Below are 18,368 nucleotides of genomic sequence, written 5' to 3' on the forward strand. Positions count from 1 at the left end.
CCATTCCTATTCACTATGGGCACTGAGATCCCAGACCGTCCAACCTATAGTTCTCTCAAAAGTTTAGACTCACTGAAAACACATGTTATGTATATATACATACATGGTTACATCCATGATTGATTTCAGCTTTGGGGAACCAACTGCAAATGTTATGCAGATGGACTGCACTAGGATCATGCATCAAATTGCTGAAAAACATGTAAAAATATTGTTCATGTATACAGCTGCGATTTCATTAAGAATTCTCCAATTTTCGCTGATTTCTAACATCTATTAAACTCATGACACTAATCTTTTCTACAATACAATTTCGTCTTACAATACAGTTCAGTTCAAGTGTAAATAGTTCCTTTAAACAGTATGGATTATTCTGCAAAACTTAGTATAGAACAATTGCCTGAAGTAAGTGGCCATACTTACTCAAGTGAGTCTAAACTTTAGACCGGAGGTATGTATTACATGAGCTATATATTACATGAGGCCACCTTTTATTGCTCCTGGCAAACAGAGATACTAGAGCCTAGACAGATATAACATCACCACCTAATGATGCCAAAGGATGAATGGAGAAACGTACCAGGTGAGAACAATGAACAACACCTGCATCCAGTCATCAAAGGGTAATTCTGAGACTGTGGGGTTTACACAATCAGGAAAATATGTTGTCAAAACAATTTCAGTGTGATGTTTAAACATTCAAGAAAATATATCTATAATTACATTTACCTTTAATACTTATTACCAAACAGAATGCTTTGAAATATCATCCTACCTGAACCACTGAAAAAAACCCATGACCTCATTCCTCTGTTTAAACAGTGCATTGGGCTCATTGACGATAGCTGCTTAAACCTAAGTTGTTCAGTGAATGAATGAGTGAGGTTAGTTTTACGCCGCACTTTGCAATAGTGCAGCTACATGGCTGCAGTCTGTAAATAGTAAAGTCTGGACCAGACAAGCCAGTGATCAACAGCATGAACAACAATCTGCGCAACTGGGAACTGATAACACTCGCCAACCAATCAGACTGACTGTGACCACCCATTCGAATTAGTTGCCTCTTCCGACAAGTATGGGTTACTGAAGATCAATATTTCATCCCTGACATTTACAGGTCGTAAAGTTGTTTCTTGAACCAACATCTCAAATCACTTGGAACAGATGGACAGAACATTCAGTGTGGATACTGACACAGAGAGAGGTGTCACACAGCAATCAACTAAGATACTCACACAGTGAGGTATCACACAACAATCAATGTGGATACTCACCGAGAGAGGTGTCACACAACAATCAATGTGGATACTCACACAGTGAGGTGTCACACAACAATCAATGTGGATACTCACTGAGAAAGGTGTCACACAACAATCAATGTAGATGTTCACACACTGAGGTGTCACATAACAATCAATGTGGTTGCTCACACACTGAGGTGTCACACAACAATCAATGTGGATACTCACACACTGAGGCATCGCACAAATCAATGTGGATACTCACACAGTGAGGTTTCACACAACAATGTGGATACTCACAAACAGGTGTCACACAACAATCAATGTGGATACACAAAGAGAGGTGTCACACAACAATCAATGTGGATACTCACACAGTGAGGTGTTACACAACAATCAATGTGGATACTCAAACACTGAGGTGTCACACAACAATCAATGTGGATACTCACACAGAGAGGTGTCACACAACAATCAATGTGGATACTCACAAACTGAGGCTCACACAACAATCAATGTGGATGTTCACACACAGGTGTCACACAACAGTCAATGTGGATACTCCTCACACACTGAGGTGTCACACAACAATCAATGTGGATGCTCACACAGTGAGGTGTCACACAACAGTCAATGTTGAAAGTCACAGAGAGAGGTGTCCCATACAGGAAAAAAATCTAAGTCAATCTAAACTCATTCACTAAAGAGACATACAGACACATCTCCATTTCCGCACCATTAAGTTAACATTTGTTTGTTTGTGTTTTGTTTAACATCACACTAAGCAATAATCAAGGTGAAAACCAGACAATCCAGTGATCAACAACATGACAATCCCCGCCCTATCAGGTTGCAATATTGACATACAGATACAACACCAAACCCATCCCACCCCACTGGACAGCCATACTGACATACAGACACAACACTAAACCCATCCCCACCCCACTGGACAGCCATACTGACATACAGACACAACACTAAACCCATCCCCACCCCACTGGACAGCTGTACTGACATACAGACACAACACCAAACCCATCCCCACCCCACTGGACAGCCATACTGACATACAGACACAACACTAAACCCATCCCCACCCCACTGGACAGCTGTACTGACATACAGATATAACACTAAACCCATCCCCACCCCACTCAACAGCCGTATTGACATACAGATACAACACTAAACCCATCCCAACCCTACTTAGTGGCTGACATACAGACAACAGTCCCAACCAGGTGTACTCTCATGACTCAAGGACCAGGCTGCCTACATACCAAACATTCCACTGTCAAAATCAATAATGCCTGTTAACCACAACAAATGTCACTACCTGAAACAGACAGTATGTGCACAGTGTCAAAACAATATTCCAGTTACATGACATGGAGGATGAACTACACAAGTACAATACTAAACACACTTACATTTCTTAGTCGACGATCGGCTACTTGTTTCAGCTGGTCAGAGCTGCAAAGAGACAACAGAATAAAACATTAATTAAACATAAAAGAAAACCTGCTTGATAGGTAAACACGCTAGAAGGGATAAAAAAACTGGAATAAAAGTTTGAAGTTGACAGGAGTACATATTGTAAGACTTGAGCAAAGCTACCTGTGGACAGCATGCGTGTATGGGACAGTATTGCGTGCCCCTTATGACGACAAGGTATGCATATAGAAAACCATAAACACACAACCACCTCACTATAAGGCCCCATTCAGGACACAGACAGAGTCAGCAGGTTCCTGAATACTGTAAGCACACCTGGGGACAATCACAACAAATTCTACTTTTTCTGATGCTATTATTTCAAGATGCAGCACATAAACCTGACAAAACTTCACTGTGTTAATTGTACCTTATCTGGGGGCAGTTTTTGTGACAAGCAATGTATAAGGTGACCTAGTTTTGCTTGTTGGACCAAACAAGGAGAAAATGTGAAATGCTGAGGGGCAGCTGGTGGGGGATGGGGTAGGTTTGGGAGAGTTTGGGGGTGGGGGAGTAGTTAGGGGTGAAGCTGTGAAAAGACTCACTATGGATGCAGTCAAAATACCCATGATATCTGTGATCTGAGTCCACACATAAAAAAGCAAATAAGCTCAACTGAGGCAAATCCAACCTGTGGAGCACATGCTGCACAGTATGAAATGTGGCAAAGATTATAGACATGCACTGCAGTGAACTGTTTGTGTGTATTTACTGAGTTTATCACACCACTTAAGGGGCCATGTAGGAATACTGGTTCTGCCAATGGGGGATCCTTCAGCCTGTTGACATCACATAATGATATCACTGCCACGCCAATATGGCCACTAGTCTGCCTGTACAAGAACAATAAACCGGAAATTCTCACCTGTCCCCAGCATCTTTATATAAGTAGTCAGGTAACATATTTCTCACACACAATGCCACATCATTATGTTTACTTACACTGTAATTATACTAAGAGCCATATCATTTCAGTCACCAAAGTACTTGTGATAGTAATGAAAAAAAAAAAAACATACCAGTGAGTTTCACTTTAAACAAAATTGTGAATCGGAAAAATAAAGTGAAATTAAGATTGCAATTCCTCAAAATTTTACCTTGAAAATTGAACATTTAAATTTAGGGTTGGTCTAAGTTAACACTCATAATTACCACATGTTCATTTGTTTGACTGTTCCAACTACTGCACTTACCCCTTGTAATAGGGTGCAACAGTCAACTAGCAGCACCAACACATACACAGGGCCTCATTTGGGTATAACAATCAACCAGCAGCAAAAACACACACAGAGCCTCGTTCAGGTGTAACAATCAGCTTGGTAAGTAGTATACACACAGAGGGCCCCATTAAGGTGTAACAATCAGCCAGTAGCACACACACTGGGACTCATTGAGGTGTAACAATCAAACAACACCTACACATACACAGGGTCTCATTAAGGTGCACGTGTAACAATCAACTAACAGCACACACACAGGGCCCCATTAAGATGTAACAATCAACCAGCAGCACATACACTGGGCTTCATTAAGATGTAACAATCGAACAACACCTACACATACACAGGGTCTTATTCAGTTGTAACAATCAGCCAGTACCACACACACAGGGACTCATTCAGGCGTAATAATCAGCCTGGTAAGTAGCACACACAGGGCCTCATTCAGGTGTAACAATCAGCCAGAACCACAAACACAGGGTCTCATTAAGGTGTAACAATCAAACAACAACACCTACACATACACAGGGTCTCATTCAGGTGTAACAATCAGCCAGTACCACAAACACAGGGACTCATTAAGGTGTAACAATCAAACAACAACACCTACACATACACAGGGTCTCATTCAGGTGTAACAATCAACTAACAGCACATACTCTGGGCTTCATTAAGGTGTCACATTCGAAGGTCAAACAACAACACCTACACATACACAGGGTCTCATTCAGGTGTAACAATCAGCCAGAACCACACACACAGGGACTCATTAAGGTGTAACAATCAAACAACAACACCTACACATACACAGGGTCTTATTAAGGTGTAACAATCAGCCAGTACCACACACACAGGGTCTCATTCAGGTGTAACAATCAGCCAGCTGCACAAACACAGGGTCTCATTCGGGTGTAACAATCAGCCAGTAGCACACATACAGGGTCTCTTTCAGGTGTAACAATCAGCCAGTACCACACACACAGGGTCTCATTCAGGTGTAACAATCAGCCAGCAGCACAAACACTGGGTCTCTTTCAGGTGTAACAATCAGCCAATAGCACACACATAGGGCCTCATTAAGGTGTAACAATCAACCAGCAGCACTAACACATACATAGGGCCTCATTAAGGTGTAACAATCAACCAGCAGCACCAACACAAAACACACGGAGGACCCCAACCAGATGCACCTACATGATACACAAGGCCTCAATAAGGTGCAACAATCAACCAGCAGCATCCACACTTGCAGGGCCTCTTTCAGGTGTAACAATCAATCCACTTAATCCATTATTACACAAATTCATCTCATGGAATATTTATAGTGCAGGCAGTGTGGTGCAGACAGCAGTAGTGGAGAACCACATTCCAGACATACTGATGTTCCTTTAGCCTTGTTATTGCTGTGTTCAATAGTATTGATTTCAAATAAAGCAAGCAAGGGGGCACCTGACAGGCCAGTTAGACTGGACTATATGGTATTTACACAGTCAAACTGTCAAGCTTTACCCCTGTGTGCTGAGGCCAAACTGTACATTAAGCTAGGTGTGTGTGATTAGCCAGTGCAGCAGACAATATGTATTGATAGCATGGAAGGCACATCAATATTCATCAAAGGTGTGCTGCTCTTCTACTGTCTACATGCAAAGAGATATTACATTCTATCAATATCTAATACGGACAGTTCAGTAAGTGTAACAGCTAACTCAGAGCAAGTCAACTGATTTTGTTCATGATGAGTATATAGAAGTAAATGGAATTTGTATGAATTCAACAAAGGACTCATGAACTTTCAATCCGTATGTCAAAAGACAAATGCCACCATGTATAAAAAATCGGCATTTCAATGAAACTTTCTGTTTAAAGTTCAGAAATCAAGGAACAATATTCATTAAAAACCAACCATAGTACCCATCCATCTGGCAAAACTGGAAACTGAATAGAAAACCATTAGAAGTATGGTATGAGTATCACTGGGAGATTATTTTTGTCAGTAACCTACAGCGATTCTACAGGTGTCGATTTACAAGAAGTTCGGTCGGTACACTGTCTATAAAGATATGTGACAACAAGTAACTAGAAGACAAAATCATCAATATCCAAAATCAATGGCAAAATACTCTTCACAAATATGCTTACTAGTTATGATTATGTCAAATATTTTGTTGTGTATATTGCAAACTGGATGTAGAGCATTGAAAGGTTTTTAAGTTCTACTTCAGACAGAAGCATTACCACCAAATTAACTCAAAGTCAAAATTGTTGCCATGAAAAACAACATTTTATTCAGAATTCCAAAACTACCAAAAGGCAACAGTACACAACATCAGGCCACTCTGTGTGCCAAGATTGGAGAAGAAATAGTGAATGGTTGTAAAGCTCTGCCCCAGAAAATAAACACCAACACCTATTTCAGTCACAGTCAAACTTGTTGCCATGGAAAACTTCAAAATTCCAACACTACCACAAGCCACCAGTTCAACACTAGACTTATCTATGTGCAAAGTTTGGTGAAGAAATAGTGAACAGGTTTTAAAGTTCTGCTCCTGGAAAGGCAAATGTGCACAGACGTATGGAGTACATTTTAATACTTCCTGCAAAAGGTGTTAAAGGACCACTAAACTCAGTTTTTTGGTACTCTTTTTATCACTGCATATGAAAGACTTCTGCTTAGTCATAAACAGAACACCCTTTTTTTATTAAAAAAAACTTGTGGTTAATTAATACCAAGCACTTAAAAGTTGCTAAAAAGCCGTCTGCTCCTCTCTCGCCCGCAAACGAAACCACAGACACAGTTACATAACACTGTCGCCAGAGAACTGGACGTGATGTAATAGAAGGAATGATTTTCAGTTAGTTGTATAGAAAATGTGTGGCGAGCTCGTCATTTTGCTGATTTCTCAACATCACCAAAGACATGCCGAATTGTTGTGTTGCCGTCAATTGCTCCTTGGGGTTGTTGATGGTGTCACTATGCACAGATTTCCACCGGACCCCATAGTTTGTGCTTAAATTGGCTATTTGTGTGTGCGAAGCGAGCGTTGTGGAAGCCTGTGGTATATACTAAATCGAATGGTTTGCCCCTTACCACGCTTCCAGGATAGAAAATGGGAGTTCAAGTTTCACCGAGTTTATAAAATAAGAACTGCTTACTACACATTGCTGACCAAAAGGATTTTGCATGAATATAACGCTTTCTTCCTCGGATGCGAGGTTGTGGTCGAAGTGCCAATATTATCGTAAATAATATTACATCAGCCCCGTCTCGATTCCAAGAGTGAAATTCTTACGTTATAAGCAATGTCATGTAAAATCCTGATGTCCGTCAATAAAATACATATTTTACTACAAGTGAAAAGTAATTTTGATTTTGTAAGTTGGTGAAAAGAAACTTAAATAGCATTTATCTTCAGACAGGGACGGGCCATTTTTGAAAATTGCACGGGCTAAAAGTCAGTTAGAATTATTGAGATTATAGTTTGTTTTCATCAAGTTAGAAAATCCAAACTACTTTTTGCCAGTAGTTAAATGTGTATTTGAATCATGGCCAAAAGGATTTTGCATGACACAACTTGTAACATAACGATTTCTTCCAAGGTAGCAAGGTTGGGCTTTCTTCCAAGGAAGCAAGGTGGGGCTCAAAGTGACATTAATATTGCTAATTTTCTTGCCCTCCACCTCGCTTCCAAGAGTGAAATTATTGTTATAACCATGCCATGCAAAATCCCATTGTCAATCAATAAAATACATATTTTACTACCAGTAGAAAGTAATTTTGCTTTTGTAAGTCTATGAAAACAAACTTAAACAGTATTCCTTCTCAGACAGGGCGCTGCCATTTTTGAAAATCGTGAAGTCATGGACTAACGTCCATTTGAATTAATGAGATTATGGTTTGTTTTCATCAAGTTAGAAAATCGAAACTACTTTCTACTAGCAGTTAAATATGTATTTGAATCACGGCCAAAAGGAGTTTGCATGACATAACTTGTAACACAACATAAGTGAGGTCGGGGTGAGAAGTAAAAAATACTGCGCAATAAATTTCTACACTTGTTAAATTTACTTGGTTTGTTAACGTTCACTCATCACTATGTAGACACTTGTCAATATAAGTCTTTATATTTGGTCTCATGATCCTAATTACTTTATAATCATACTTGTATGGATTTTGAAACTTAACAGAAAGAAGCGATCTGCAAATGTATAACAGGAATGTAATATCTAGACATTTTATAGTTTGCCAATATGAATCATAATTCGCATGCACGCCCTAGTGTATGTTGTCTGTATCATTACAACTTCACGATGAAAACAATGATTCTGTTGAAAGTTATGACAACTTAATAAAAACAAAATGCAAATATTGAAATTAAAACAAATTAAAGTTATAGGAGTAATGTCAGGCTCTTACCTTGTTCGAGGAATGTATCCATCAATATCCACAAAAATGAGTGATATATAAATCATCTGCAGATTACCAAAGTGATGTGTCTTTCAACAATCGAATATACGAAATGTATCGTTTCAGGTTTTTCACATTGCTGTATAGTCTCATTGGTCACCCAAGTTAACACACCTGGCAACTAATTGCATCATGTGTGTCATTCTTTTAAAAATGTAATTAGTTAGCCAATAATGAGCAATCAATCAATGTATTGGCAGTTAATCCTTTGGAAGAAGGGTGTTGTTTTTACATAGACACAGATACGACAGAGTGTATTCAGTATAGATTAGTAAATGTACATACATAAACACTACCTTTTGACAAATCCCCCATTTAAATCCCCATAAAACTAATTAATCAATCAGAGTGTTATTGGTTAATCCCTTGATCGATCCAGACACAAGAAATGCCAAATGGGAGCCTTTGTTGGGTAATCTAAGTGGCGTTACCACTAATTATACCTGTTATAAATTCATTAACTGAGCATCAAGTGAATGATGACAAAAAACGAGTAGGTTTATACCACCTGACACGGATTACAACCTAGCGACACCAGGTGATTGTGACAGAATCGTCTATGAAAACAAGGGTTGTAACTCAAAAACTAGGCAAAGCAGGAGACAAAACTAAGTCATAGTAGATTGTGAGAACATAGAGCTTTCATTTTTCACAACAGCTTTCGCGATTTCAGGTTTGTACAAACCTGTAAACGAAATAATTTAACCCCTGAAATGTAGATGAATACTGCACAGACCCTCATTTCTATACCAACAATTACATCACAGAGACGCGCTGCTCTGATTGGTTGAAATTTCGTTTGCGGCTGAGAATTGTGCACTGTTGACAAAAAGGTCGATTTAAGTCAATTAAAGATTGAAATGAGTAGTTTTAATGGCGGAGTTTCATTTATAGCGACGTCATCAAGTGATTTTGCATTTGCACCCTACTAGAGTATATGTGATATTTAATAGTGCAGCCATCATTTAACAAATGTCCCACAGTAAATCATTTAAACTATGATTTCTGTGACTTTGAGACAAAAGGGGGCCTGTAAGGGCTGCATCGTGTATCATGTCATTGATGTCTTTTCCCTCATCAATACAGCCAAAGCAGCAGCCCCGGCCCTAGCCACAGACCCAACAGCAGCCCCTGCCAAAGTCGTAGTCCCAACAGCAGCCCCAGCCCCAGCCCCAGCCCCAGCCCCAGCCCCAGCCCCAGCCCAAGCCACAATCCCACCAGCAGCCCCAACCCAAGTCGCAGTCCCAACAGCAGCCACAGCCACAGCCACAGCCACAGCCCAAGCCACAGTCCCAACAACAGCCCCAGCCACAGCCACAGACCCAACAGCAGCCCCAGCCCCAGCCCAAGCCACAGTCCCAACAAAAGGCCCAGACCCAACAGCAGCCCCAGCCCCAGCCCAAGCCCCAGTCCCAACAGCAGCCCCAGCCCCAGTAAGCAAAAGCAGCCCCAGCCCCAGTCACAACAGCAGCCAAAGGCCCAGCCCCAGCCGTCGGACCAGCCCAAGCCCAAGTCACACACCTAACAGCAGCCCAGCCCATGCCACAGTCCCAACAGCAGCCCCAGCCCAAGCCCCAGCCCAAGTCCCAGTCCCAACAGAAGCCCCAGCCCCAGTCCCAAAAGCAGCCCCAGCCCTAGCCCTAGAACCAGTCCAAGCCTCAGTCCCAACCCCAACAGCACCCCCAGCCCCAGCCCCAGCCCCAGCCCCAGCCCCAGCCCCAGCCCCAGTAGCACCCCCAGCCCTAGCCCAAGCAACAGCCCCAGCTCGAGTTTCAGCAGTAGCCTCAGCCCCAGTCCCTTGTTCCTTGCCACAGCCCACCTACCCGAAATGACACCGGTCCTCCCACCCCCACCCACCCCACCCCTTATCCCTGTTGGCCGATATGTGTAGACCTGGTGACTCATCTTGCAACCATTCAGGTGGAAGAAAACATGGGCAAATATGTCCTACTCTTATCAGCTTGAATGACCGGATCATTACAAGGCAAGGCTATGTATCTGTCACCGTTATACCCACGCAAGCTTTATACAGGCTTCTATCAACCGTACAGCAAGATTTGTATTCTTCACTAAATAATGCTTAGATAAAAAGATATCAGTAAGCATCATGAAACTCCATAAGTGTTTACGCTGTTATGAATTTATTATATTTGTGTGCATGAAGCAAGAGTTACCACAGAATAACTGTCTCACTCCCATGCAGATATGCATGTGAAAGGATTTCGCCTGAATGGAGGCAGATACAGTACAGTTCCCCTATCATTTCGTTCCTATCATACACCACCTTCATGCCACTGTGCTAAAAAGTTCAATAAAGAGATATCTCGCCCATGTGTAAGTGAATGAGTATGGTTTCATGCCGCTTTTAAAAATATCAAGCTACATCATGGTAGGGGACACCAGAAATGGGCTCCACACATTGTACACACATGGGGAATTGCAAACCCTCGTGTTCAGCATGACAAAGGGAAATTGTCTAACATCTGAATGAGCATAAATACATGTATATCAAATAAATACATAAAACATGATTATACTTACAGACTAATGTACATGCCATGACAATGGAAAAGACTAATGGTTTTTGAACAAAGGAATTGATATTGATACAAAAGACATAAATTATAACGCTTGGATTTGCACATCGGTACACCATGCCAACAGCCAGAGGTGAAAGTTCATAACATTCATGTAAAACATGAGAGGGATCAGTAATAATTTGTCACCTAAATTTAAAGCCTTTCCTCCATGAAGTTCACCTATTCTCTTAAAGATATGATAAGCAATTTTCTCTCCTTGTTTTATAATCTTGTTTAGTTCATTTGATAATGACATGATTATTTGTCGATCTATTTACTTTAAGATTAATGAGAAGTTCTTTTCTTTTTGATACACTGAGTTCCAAAAGGTTTTCATGACACCACTTGACAAAATCATTTATTTCTTCTTTGTATGTGTACTCATTGTAAAAGAGTACACTGCTGATGTTAGGTTGAGAATGTACACAATCAATCTTATCCAAAGTGAAAAGTATTGGAGACAATACATATCCTTGCGGAGCACTGGTATAGTCTACAAAAGTACTTTTCAGTTTGCCATTTTGACAAGCAAACACTTTCTGTTCATGTGAATATGTGTGTGGGTTATCTTGGTAACACATGACACACATGGTATTAATGTGTGTGGGTTATCTTGGTAACACATAACATACATGGTATGTGTGTGGTTATCTTGGTAACACATGACACATGGCATGAATGTGTGTGGGTTATCTTGGTAACACATGACTTACATGGCATGAATGTGTGTGGGTTATCTTGGTAACACATGACACACATGGTATGAATGTGTGTGGTTTATCTTGGTGACACATGACTTACATGGCATGAATGTGTGTGGGTTATCTTGGTAACACATGACACACATGGTATGAATGTGGTTATCTTGGTGACACATGACTTACATGGTATGAATGTGTGGTTTATCTTGGTGACACATGACTTACATGGCATGAATGTGTGTGGGTTATCTTGGTAACACATGACTTACATGGTATGAATGTGGTTATCTTGGTGACACATGACTTACATGGCATGAATGTGTATTGGTTATCTTGGTGACAAATGACTTTCATGGTATGAATGTGTGTGGGTTATCTTGGTAACACATAACATACATGGTATGTGTATTGGTTACCTTGGTGACACATGACTTACATGGCATGAATGTGTGTGGTTATCTTGGTAACACATAACATACATGGTATGTGTATTGGTTACCTTGGTGACACATGACTTACATGGTATTAATGTGTATTGGTTACCTTGGTGACACGACTTATATTGTATGAATGTGTATGGGTTATCCTGGAAACATATGACTTACATGGTATGTGTTGGGGTAACCAAGGTAACACATGACCTATGGCATTAACAAGTTTGGGTAACTAGGGTGCACGAACCATCAATCGCACATGGCAATGCAAGTCCAAGCAATCTCATAGCAGCCTAAAGTTCAAGCAAGGGCACAATATGCTACCAAAGAGGTTATAAACGCTGTCAGCTGTTAGCAGATTTAACCTTCCTCCCTACAATGCTCTTAAAACTAAAGAGGATACAGCTGGCAAAATCTGAATAGAACTATTGGTGCTTGTGGACTACAGACAGGATGTGCTGTTTTCAAGGTATCCAGTGTGACGTGTAACATTTTCACCGGGAAAAGCATCTGAATGGTCGCCTCTACTTCTTCACCATTCTCCACAAAATACTCTCCAGCTGCCCACTTGAACACGACAGCTATAGTGTGTTTGCATTGAAACTGTTCGAATGAATTTCACTTTAAACAAAAAAGTAAATCAAATAAAGTTAAATTAAGACTGCAAATTAAACATTTAAATCTTAGAATATTATTCAACTTAGGATAAAAGTTGTTTAAGCAATGATCATAGATTCAAGTAGCTATAACTGGTTTGTATTACAAGAGGGTAAGCACAGTAGCTGTAACATTGAAACAAAAGCACATGCAGTACTTGATGAGCAATAATGTAGACCAACCCTACTTGTTCGTGGTGTTTCAGGTATTGTTCATTGCAATGTTCAGCACTGATATTCAAACAATAACAGATTCTCTCACTGTCATAGTAACCCCAAGTATACCTTATGTTGTATTTTATAATCAGTCTTACCTGGGTTTATAGAAATACACATGCATTATGTCCTTTACTTGTTATCACCTGAGCATACACAACTGCACTTGCATTATGTCCTCTACGCGTTATTGTTATCACCTGAGCATACACAAGTGCGCTTGTATTATGTCCTATACCTGTTATTACCTGGGCATACGGAAATACACCTGCATTATGTCCTATAATTGTTATTTCCTGGGTATACACAACCATATCTGCATTATGTCCTATAATTGTTATTACCTTGGTTTACACAACTACACCTGCAGTATGTTCTATAACTGATATTACCTAATGGTTTACGCAACTTCACCTGCAGTATGTCCTATACTTCTTACTACCATGGTCTACACAACCACACCTGCAGTATGTCCTGTACTTGTTATTACCTGGCATATACACCTACACCTGCATTATGTCCTTTAATTGACATTACCTGGATAAACACAACTACACCTGCACTATGTTCTATAGTTGCAATTACACAAGCATTCAAATGCTCTCTGTACTTGTATTGTGTATTTCTATTGCCATGTTTATCCAAGTGAATGTGTAAGCTCCATGGAATGCAGACTTCGACACATGTATGTCACTGTAAATAAACACTGCACACCTGAATGGGTAATGAGGGCTGTCCACTATTACCTGGATATAACTTGCTGTATTTAGTCTACACTAAGCATATCTATAGGAAACAACGGGCAACTGTTTCATAAAGATGATCATGTTCAGGTGAAATGATTAACAAACAATGAGTAAACACAAACTTGTATATAGTATATACCATATGCTGAAGTAAGCATTTGATGATTGATATTAATGAATAATCGTGAACCATCACTCCAGCTGTCTTGTAACTGTGATTCAATTGACATGAGGCAAATATTGTGAACAGTATGGTCAATACTGTACCAAAGCCAATAATTACCCTTGAAAAAAGTTTCGAAAGAATTTCCTATCAGACAAGCAAAGCAGGATGTGACTGTGTTGTGTTCCGTCCACTCTCACTGAGGTATGTATCACTAGGAGATTGACTACTGTCCAAATGTTTACCCACCAGCGACAATAGATTATTGAAACATACACAGTGCAGGTCACTGTCTAAATCTTCTTGAAGATCTGTCACTTTGAAGAAAAGGACACACAAAACACATCTACCTGCATACACATGACTGTAGATTTTCATAAAGATACTTCGTTTCCCCACACATCTACCTGTATACACCTGGAACAGATTTGTATACAGATACTTTCCTTAACTACAAATCTACCTGCATAACACCTGGAACAGATTTGTATACAGATACTTTCCTTAACTACAAATCTACCTGCATAACACCTGGAACAGATTTGTATACAGATACTTCCCTTCACTACAAATCTACCTGCATAACACCTGGAACAGATTCCCATACAGATACTTTCCTTAACTACAAATCTACCTGCATAACACCTGGAACAGATTTCCATACAGATACTTTCCTTAACTACAAATCTACCTGCATAACACCTGGAACAGATTTGTATACAGATACTTTCCTTAACTACAAATCTACCTGCATAACACCTGGAACAGATTTGTATACAGATACTTCCCTTCACTACAAATCTACCTGCATAACACCTGGAACAGATTCCCATACAGATACTTTCCTTAACTACAAATCTACCTGCATAACACCTGGAACAGATTTCCATACAGATACTTTCCTTAACTACAAATCTACCTGCATAACACCTGGAACAGATTTGTATACAGATACTTCCCTTCACTACAAATCTACCTTCATAACACCTGGAACAGATTTGTATACAGATACTTTCCTTAACTACAAATCTACCTGCATAACACCTGGTACAGATTTCCATACAGATACTCCCCTTCACTGCACATCTACCTGTATACACCTGGTACAGATTTCCGTACAGATACTTCCCTTAACTACACATATACCTGTATACACCTGGTGTAGATTTCCATACAGATACTTTCCTTAACTACAAATCTACCTGCATAACACCTGGTACAGATTTCCATACAGATACTTCCCTTCACTGCACATCTACCTGTATACACCTGGTGTAGATTTCCATACAGATACTTTCCTTAACTACAAATCTACCTTCATAACACCTGGTACAGATTTCCATACAGATACTTCCCTTCACTACACATATACCTGTATACACCTGGTGTAGATTTCCATACAGATACTTTCCTTAACTACAAATCTACCTGCATAACACCTGGTACAGATTTCCATACAGATACTCCCCTTCACTTCACATCTACCTGTATACACCTGGTGTAGATTTCCATACAGATACTTTCCTTAACTACAAATCTACCTGCATAACACCTGGTACAGATTTCCATACAGATACTTCCCTTCACTTCACATCTACCTGTATACACCTGGTGTAGATTTCCATACAGATGCTCGTCTTCACTACACATCTACCTGTATACACCTGGTACAGATTTCCGTACAGATACTTCCCTTCACTACACGTCTACCTGCATAACACCTGGTACAGATTTCCATACAGATACTCCCCTTCACTTCACATCTACCTGTATACACCTGGTGTAGATTTCCATACAGATACTTTCCTTAACTACAAATCTACCTGCATAACACCTGGTACAGATTTCCATACAGATACTTCCCTTCACTTCACATCTACCTGTATACACCTGGTGTAGATTTCCATACAGATACTTTCCTTAACTACAAATCTACCTTCATAACACCTGGTACAGATTTCCATACAGATACTTCCCTTCACTACACATCTACCTGTATACACCTGGTGTAGATTTCCATACAGATGCTCGTCTTCACTACACATCTACCTGTATACACCTGGTACAGATTTCCGTACAGATACTTCCCTTCACTACACATATACCTGTATACACCTGGTGTAGATTTCCATACAGATACTTTCCTTAACTACAAATCTACCTGCATAACACCTGGTACAGATTTCCGTACAGATACTCCCCTTCACTACACATCTACCTGTATACACCTGGTGTAGATTTCCATACAGGTACTTTCCTTAACTACAAATCTACCTGCATAACACCTGGTACAGATTTCCATACAGATACTTCCCTTCACTTCACATCTACCTGTATACACCTGGTGTAGATTTCCATACAGATACTTTCCTTAACTACAAATCTACCTGCATAACACCTGGTACAGATTTCCATACAGATACTTCCCTTCACTACACATCTACCTGTATACACCTGGTGTAGATTTCCATACAGATGCTCGTCTTCACTACACATCTACCTGTATACACCTGGTACAGATTTCCGTACAGATACTTCCCTTCACTACACATATACCTGTATACACCTGGTACAGATTTCCATACAGATACTCCCCTTCACTACACATCTACCTGTATACACCTAGTATAGATTTCCATACTGATACTGCCCTTCACTACACATGTACCTGTATACACCTGGTGTAGATTTCCATACAGATACTCGTCTTCACTACACATCTACCTGTATACACACAGTCAGGGCCACACATGGCCATGAGTAGATCTTGTGGCTACTGTAGCAGGGCTCATTACTGTAGATGATCAAACTAGAGGGTTATCGATGAATGACAGCCAGTAGTGAGAACACAATCTCCTTGTGTCTCATATCCCTAGACTTGCTGTCTCAAATGCAGTGATCTATTCACACACAACGAAGGTGCCTCCACAAACAGATAATACAATGAATCAAGTTCAATGTGCGACCACGCAAAGCAACTGTTTTAGTTTCATATGCATGCTTAGGGAAAGTATAAATGCTTCAAACCTTTCCAAATTAATTTCAGCCATCTTTAGTCCAAGGACAGGACCTATTTGAGTGACAGGTACCCTTGACTCAACATGGCGAACACTCGGTGTTTATGTCAAGTAAAGCAGTAGAAGCTGCAGAATGAACAAGGAGATACGGTGAAACATATCACCTACAGATAACACTGATCTGCTGCAAGTTGACTTCTTTGACTGACATTCTAGAAGTTGGGTCGACGAAGAATGAGGACTATTATTATGGATATAAAACTTCTTTATTCTGAATAGGTGACATTTTGACATAGATTCTAATGCTGCTATCACTTGCTTGACTACGAACTTAGAATGTATGTCGAAACATCTCCTATACAGAATAAAGAAGTTGTAAATCCATAAAAATAGTCATCATTCTTCTTGCACAATGTAGGTAGTATGAGGATCCTGAACGCCAGTTCTAACAAGCAAATCACTGACATGTAATGGCATGCATCAACTTATTTATTCTCCTTATCACCCCTTACAACAGACTTTGGTGGTTGAAGATCAATTCTTACCCAAATCTTCACATTCATAATTCATATCATCTTGACAGAGGTACCAACCTAGGATAACCTTTAGAACTCTGACAGTTGTCATGGTAACCTTTATGGCACTAACAGATGCCCTGTTACCATAGAAACAGTCATTTAAAGTAACAGTCATTTAATTAGTATGTTTTTTTGCCACTCTTAACAATATTCCAGGAATACCATGAGAGGGAAATGGGCTAGAAATGGGCTTCACACTGTTCACATGTGGGTAATCTAGCGCAGGTCTTCCTTATGACCTTGTAACTACCCCCAGCCCCAAGCCCCAAGCCCCTAGGCCTCAACCCCTTCATGACACCTGTTGCCATGGTAACCTTAAAAAGACTGTGCCAGACAGTTCCCATGACAAACTATAAAACACTAATGGGTGCTATGTTAACTCTTAGTCTACTGTGACAGATATCATAGGTAGTTGCCGCGGTAATTCAAAGACAGAGCACACATCTGCCTATTGGTGGATTCTCCACCAGACCGGGGATACAATCACAAGCTTAACTCCCTTGATACAATGAATTATGACGAATCACGAATACCATCAGGAGATAGTGTTGCTCAGTAGCGACAGGTTTGAACTTGACAAAGTATTTAATATGTGCAGGTTTGTTAACAAGGCTAACCAATAAATGATATGGAGGCTTGATTAATGAAGCAGAAAAAGCTACACACAAACCATGAGCATAATCAATAGTGCGCTCATCAGTGTCACTGGGAAAACCTCAGTCTGTCAAATGTCATAACAAACCATACAACAGGGTATGTAACTCCCAAAACTTTCAGCCAAACTATGGGGCTGGCTAGATGTAAAACTTACCAACCCTGGCCAACCTTGTCCACAATTTACCCACCCATAATAAA

General features: G+C 40.2%; 1 protein-coding gene across 7 annotated transcripts in view; it reads right to left on the reverse strand.

Annotated features, from left to right (window-relative positions):
* Window positions 1-18,368, reverse strand: part of LOC137274155 (LIM domain only protein 7-like) — a 111,290-nt gene that overhangs the window by 40,293 nt on the left and 52,629 nt on the right. For 6 of the 7 annotated variants that reach the window (XM_067807185.1, XM_067807186.1, XM_067807183.1 and 3 more), the window contains one exon: window positions 2,675-2,717. In XM_067807185.1, the coding sequence (XP_067663286.1) occupies window positions 2,675-2,717 (43 nt within the window). Of the gene's footprint in view, window positions 1-2,674; window positions 2,718-2,861; window positions 2,927-18,368 lie in introns of those variants that run through there. The other variant, XM_067807188.1, reaches the window with a different exon arrangement.

Source organism: Haliotis asinina, chromosome 2 (genome assembly GCF_037392515.1).
Source record: "Haliotis asinina isolate JCU_RB_2024 chromosome 2, JCU_Hal_asi_v2, whole genome shotgun sequence".
Classification (NCBI taxonomy): Eukaryota; Metazoa; Mollusca; class Gastropoda; order Lepetellida; family Haliotidae; genus Haliotis; species Haliotis asinina.